This window comes from Cervus canadensis, chromosome 10, assembly GCF_019320065.1.
Source record: "Cervus canadensis isolate Bull #8, Minnesota chromosome 10, ASM1932006v1, whole genome shotgun sequence".
Lineage (NCBI taxonomy): Eukaryota > Metazoa > Chordata > Mammalia > Artiodactyla > Cervidae > Cervus > Cervus canadensis.
The window spans coordinates 2,541,185-2,547,184 of record NC_057395.1 but is presented as its reverse complement, the minus strand read 5'-3'; the positions used below and the strand labels follow the sequence as shown (position 1 = coordinate 2,547,184).

The 6,000-nt window shown below is 37.4% G+C and overlaps 1 protein-coding gene across 5 annotated transcripts in view; it reads right to left on the bottom strand.

The window, feature by feature from the left end:
- Positions 1 to 235: 235 nt before the first annotated feature.
- The window catches only part of ACBD5 (acyl-CoA binding domain containing 5), a 30,957-nt gene continuing 25,192 nt past the window's right edge, over positions 236 to 6,000 (bottom strand). For all 5 annotated transcript variants that reach the window (XM_043479477.1, XM_043479479.1, XM_043479478.1 and 2 more), the window contains one exon: positions 236 to 2,207. In XM_043479477.1, the coding sequence (XP_043335412.1) occupies positions 2,195 to 2,207 (13 nt within the window). In that variant the 3' untranslated portion in view covers positions 236 to 2,194. The remainder of the gene's footprint in view (positions 2,208 to 6,000) is intronic.

Sequence of the window (6,000 nt, the reverse complement as noted above, 5' to 3'; positions counted from 1 at the left end):
GGAATAAAAATTGAAACTAAGATTTTCACATGATCAACAACACTCTCAACCAAATGACTAAATGAGTTAAACTTCACCCCGTTTGTTCTTTTTTTTTTAATGATGTGTAATAGCATGGCTTTATTTTGAAAGAGAAACAATTACTTTCTCTGAATCCCTACTATTTATTCTTATTTAAGCCTTAGTATATAATCAATGCACTTCTAACAGTAACAAGAAATAAAAAACATAACAATTCTCATTAACCTTTTATTTTTAACTTAGTTTTACAGTAAAGAAACAGAAAAGTATTATCATTAAAAAAATACCATAGCTGTCAATCTCAAATGTTAAATGAGATTCTTGTTAAACAAAGCAGTAACACTACGTCCTGTAATTACATCTTTACTTGTATATACAAGAACAGTGTGCAAAGTGCTTTTCAAACTATAAAATAAGACTTTGGAATAGGATACAAATGGTTATCCCTAGGAGCAGGTTACCTCCAACTGCTTGTCACAAATCACAACTGCTTACATTCTTACTCTGCATCTTATTTCCCTATATACTAAGAGAAAAGCCACTATTTTCTGATACCAGATAGAGGGCTAATTTTTTAGAATAATTCCAGATCCACAGGTTTAAATTTTATTGTTACATATAATTCAGTTACTGGCTTCATGTTTTTCCCCTAAATAAATAGAGGACAGCTTTTTAAAAGCAAATATCAGTAGATCCATTTAGATAGACACATTTTAATCAAGATGGGATTAAAACTTTTTAAAAAAAACACCAAGTTACATGTAAGAAAAAATCAAGTGAAAAAACAGTCTTCAGAAAAGCAAATCATATTCTTTTTTCTTCAGGTAAACAAAGAACCACCCTCTATACTAGGGACAGATTTCTTTCTCTCTTATCAAAAACACTCTGAACACATGATGCTAAAGCCAACATCACACATACCAAGAATATTTAAAAATCATTTGATACTAAGCCTTTGAATCAGAGAAATCTTGGAAGTATAAGTAAGGTACATCTACATGAGCAGGGAGTTTCAAAAGGTATATAGGAAGGATAATTCCAAAGAAAGCCTTCAAGAATCTAAATTACAGTCTTCTTCTTGGTCTATAGGTGGGGGGTGGGCGAGAGACACTTAAATTTACATTAGTTGGGTGTGTCTTATTCAAACAGAAGCATATGGCCTGCTAGCTTGCAAATCCTTCCAACACCCCTTGAGAAATAGGTACGTCTCCAATATTATACCCCGAAGAAAAACTGAGGCACTAAGAGGTTAAGAGTCCAGTCTGTGTGGTTTATACCAGTTGCAGAAAAGTGATTTTTCATATGTTTCCTTTTGACCTTTGTAAAAACAGTATAAATAAGTTTTCATTTTATATTTCAAAGCACCCTATAAAGCAGAAACAAGATGTTCTCAGTTAAAGGAAAATGATTAGAAAGAAATCCATGTATATATAACTGAATACAAATCTTATTAATGATCTGCAGGCTCAGAACACACTGACAAACCTACTTTAAGCCCACTCTTCATCATTTCCATTAGCCGGTTAGGTCTATTCTGTGAATCATTTGTAAAAACGAAGCCTAGTACACAGGGCTCTGCTTTGTCATGATGATGCCTGAACACTGAAGTCAGAGCAGTGCATGCCCAAGTGGGATCTTGAGCAGCCCACAGAGTGGATGTGGAGAAGATCCTTCCAGTCTCTTTCTACTAAATTGCATGGCGGTTCAGTAACTTAGAAAGATGGTTGATTTATCAGTTGAAATTCACTCCTGGTTTGCATACTTTCTCATATTTAATTTAGAAAGTTAAAAATACCCAGTTATAAATCTGTTACCATCATCACAACTATACCTGGGAAAAGCAGCTTATGATTCTCTATGGGCGATAATCAGGTAAACATGTTACCAAACAGTAATTAATAATTTAATGTCCTTTGAAGTCAAGGGTAGGGGAAATCTATGCTACTTATCACCTAGTTGAGATTGATTATTCAAGTATCAGCAATATTAGTCCTTAAAATGTTTATCATTTGTGTAGTGCAAAATATATATATGTATATATGTCCACAAACCAAACTATTGGACAACAAAAATGTAATCATCACAAACTAGGATTTTCGTGTGCGCTCCACAATCGGTATCATCCCGAGGTTATCCAGGGCCAGTAGACTTCTTCAACAAAACGTCATTTTCTTTAGTTCAGTTTTCTTTGAAAAGAGGAAAATAAACAAGGTCCTATGAGTATAAATGCAACCTGAATATAAGACACCATACCAAAGAATTTGCAAAATGGTAACATAATTATAATACTCAAATTCAAAATAAGACCATGAAATTACAAATGATTCTTATGCAGTTACTTCATGTCACTTAGAGCTCGACAGGAAAGATCCAGCTGCAAGTGATGACATTACCAAGTTATAGTTTCCAACAATTTAAATACACCTTCCCTGGGAGAGAGGTTCAAGAGGGAGGAGACATAGGCATACCTATGGCTGATTCGTGTTGATATTTGGCAGAAATCAACACAGTATTGGAAAGCAATTATACTTCAATTAAAAATAACTAAATTTAATAAATGTACATTCCTCCTCTTATGGCTTCTAGAATCTCATCTAATTGGCTACTCCACAGTTCAGATTTTTGCAAATTATTTCATAATTTTATCAAAATGGAAAAGTTCTGCAACCTGAACTGTTCATTTAATCAACAGATATTATGTATCTGTTACTGTCTAGGCACTGTGCCAGTGACTGAGGATCAGCCATCCATGAGGCAGGCCCTCAGCCCTCAAAAAGCTCTGTTTAATTGATGGGATGGTGTGCAAAGGACATGTGAACCAACAACTCAGATACGTATAATGTGACAGTTTTACTAATAGCAGGGTCAGTTACCAGGGAAGGATAAACTGGTGAGCACAAGACACAACAATCACATGTGATCTGAATTCTGGGAAAGGACCCACAGCTGTAAAACTTCTAAACGCTCCTCAGCATTGCAGAGGCCAAAATGCCTGAAACTCTCATTACAAATTGATTCCTCTCCTCTGTAGAAGGGCTTCCCTCCTTCACATGGCAAAGAATCTGCCTGCAATTCAGGAGACCTGGGTTCAATCCCTGGGTCGGGAAGATCCCCTGAAGAAGGAAATGGCTACCCACTTCAGCAGCCTAGGCTGGAGATTCCAATGGACAGAGAAGCCTGGCAGGTTATAGTCCATGGGGTTGCAAGTCAGACATGGCTTGGTGACTACACCACCACCTCTGTAGAAATAATCTTAAGCAACACCTTGGCAGGGATGATCTTGTACATAACTGGACATTCTTTATCCTCTGCAGAAATCTTATGTACACCTGTGTGTGAAATTTTAAATAATCAGTTGGATTTTCACATAACAGGAGGAGATTACTCATGACATGAAGGGAAAATAACCTCTGGAGGAACAGAATCGTGGGTGGTTGTAAAGACTGCCTGAGTGAGGTGTAGCAGAAATGCTGACAGGTAGGTGCCTGAACTCATGTGATGCAGATTGCCATACAAGGTCCTCTATAGATTTACCAAAAAGCACATGACTTGATCTATGAAACCCCCAATCTTCAACTGTAATAGGGTAATAGACATAAGTCACTATTACTATCTTCAGAATTTGGGGATTTTTCTTCAGGCACTTATGAACTGTCTCTCCTTTTATAAAAAATTAATTTGCATAATGGAGGGTATAGCAGGATAAGAGAAGTTACAGAAAACAACAGAGAAGAAAACAGGAATAGCATCCTGCCTTCCCCCAGCCCACTGAACTCTGCTCTGTCAGGAATGCTGAGATGCTTTCTGTGCCCCAGAAACCTAGGCCTGACTTTTTTTAAACATTTATTTATTTTTAATTAATTAAAAACATGCTTCCCTTCAAAGTACAGGCTATCACAATTAAGCTAATATCACAATAAAGTGAGACATGCAAATTTTCTGGTTTCCCAGTGCATAGTTTATACTCTACTGTAGTCTATTAAGTGTGCAATACCATTATGTCTAAAAAAACCTGTACATTCCTTTAATTAAAAATTGTTCAGTCAGTAAGTCATGTCTGACTCTGCAATCACACGGTCTGCAGCACACCAGGCCTCCCTGTCCTTCACTATCTCCCGGAGTTTCCTCAAACCCATGTCCATTGAGTCAGTGATGCCATTCAACCATCTCATCCTCTGTCATCCCCTTCTCCTCCTGCCCTCAATATTTACCAGCATGAGGGTCTATTCCAATGAGTCAGTTTTTCACATCAGGTGGCCAAAGTATTGGAGCTTCAGCATCAGTTCTTCCAGTGAATATTCAGGGTTGATTTCCTTTAGGATTGACTGATATGATCTCTTTGCTGTCCAGGGACTCTCAAAGAGCCTTCTCCAGCACCACAAGTCAAAAGCATCAATTCTTTGGCCCTCAGCCTTCTTTATGGTCCAACTCTTAAATCCATACATGACTACTGGAGAAACCATAGCTCTGACTATTGGACCTTTGTTGGCAAAGTGATCTCTGCTTTTTAATATGCTGTCTAGGTTTGCCATAGCTTTTCTTCCAAAAATGCTTTATTGCTAAAAAATGCTAACCATCATCTGAACCTTCGACAAGTCATAGGAATAACATCAAACATCACTAATCACAGATCACCGTAACAGATTAAAAAAATAATGAAAAAGCCTCAGATATTTCAAGAATTACCAAAATAAGACCAAGAGACATGAAGTGAACAAGATGCTGGGGAAATGGTGCTGATAGGCTTACAACAGGGGTGTCACAAAACTTCAGAGTTTAAAAACTAGAATATGTGCAAAGTGCAAAAAAAAAATGAGACCAGGTCTGCTTGTAACATTTTAAGACTAGTCTTGTGGACTTAAATAAAGGTCTGTTTGCAGGGACTTCCCTGGTGATCCTGGGGTTAGGGTTCAGCACTTAACTAATGTGGCCTGGGTTCGATCCCTGGTCAGGGAACTAAGATCCCACAAGCCATGTGGCTTCGTCAAAAAAAGAAAGGCCTGCTATCAGTACTTAAGACTTAAGTCATGGACAATTCTAATAGCAGAATGACCAGGTTAGGTATCTGAGGGAATATGGTACCACAGGAGCTACCATCTTAGGAGGCTGGCTGTTCAGGGCCTAATTTTGAACAGGGCTGCAGATGTTACTCTTCATACCATGCAGAAAGAATGTTTTTCAGATACCCTGCAGAGTGATATAGGATCTCATTTACTTTTATATTTTTCTAATGTAAGCTATTTTATATAGAATGGATAAACACCAAGGTCCTGCTGTAAACACAGAGAACTATTTTCAATATCCTATGATAAAACATAATGGAAAATAATATAAAATATATATATGCATAATTGAATCACTTTGCTATATAGCAGAATTAACACTAAATCAACTATTAAAAATGTACATTCTTCTATACTGGGAGGAAAAAAATCAAGCAGTGGACCTTAAGTATTACTTTTCATGTAAAAAAAAATTTTTTTAAAAGCTTAACACAAATAGATAAGCAGTTACAAGTGTATAGGATTATCTCAGTGTGTGCTTGCGTCCAGATGTATATACGTTAAATAAAATCAAAGCCTATCCATGTCACATGGTACTTCAGCTGCTCTACCAAGAGTGGGCATTTAGCCATGTATTCAGCACATATTTACTGAAAGCCAGATACATGCCAGACACTGTGCCAGAGCTTGATATACAGAATGGGCCGTCTCCTGGCCATACTTTTCCCATCCTAAGATTTTTAGATCTCTGTCTTCATCACTAACACGGACCTGTCTCTTCCAAACCATGCACAATGTTCTCTAATCTTCTTTCCTATTAGACTAAAAACCTGTTAAACACTGCCAGGCTTCCCTGTCCATCACCAACTCCTGGAGTTGACTCAAACTCATGTCCATTGAGTCAGTAATGCCATCCAACCATCTCATCCTCTGTCGTCCTCTTCTCCTCCTGCTCTCAGCCTTTCCCAGCATCAGG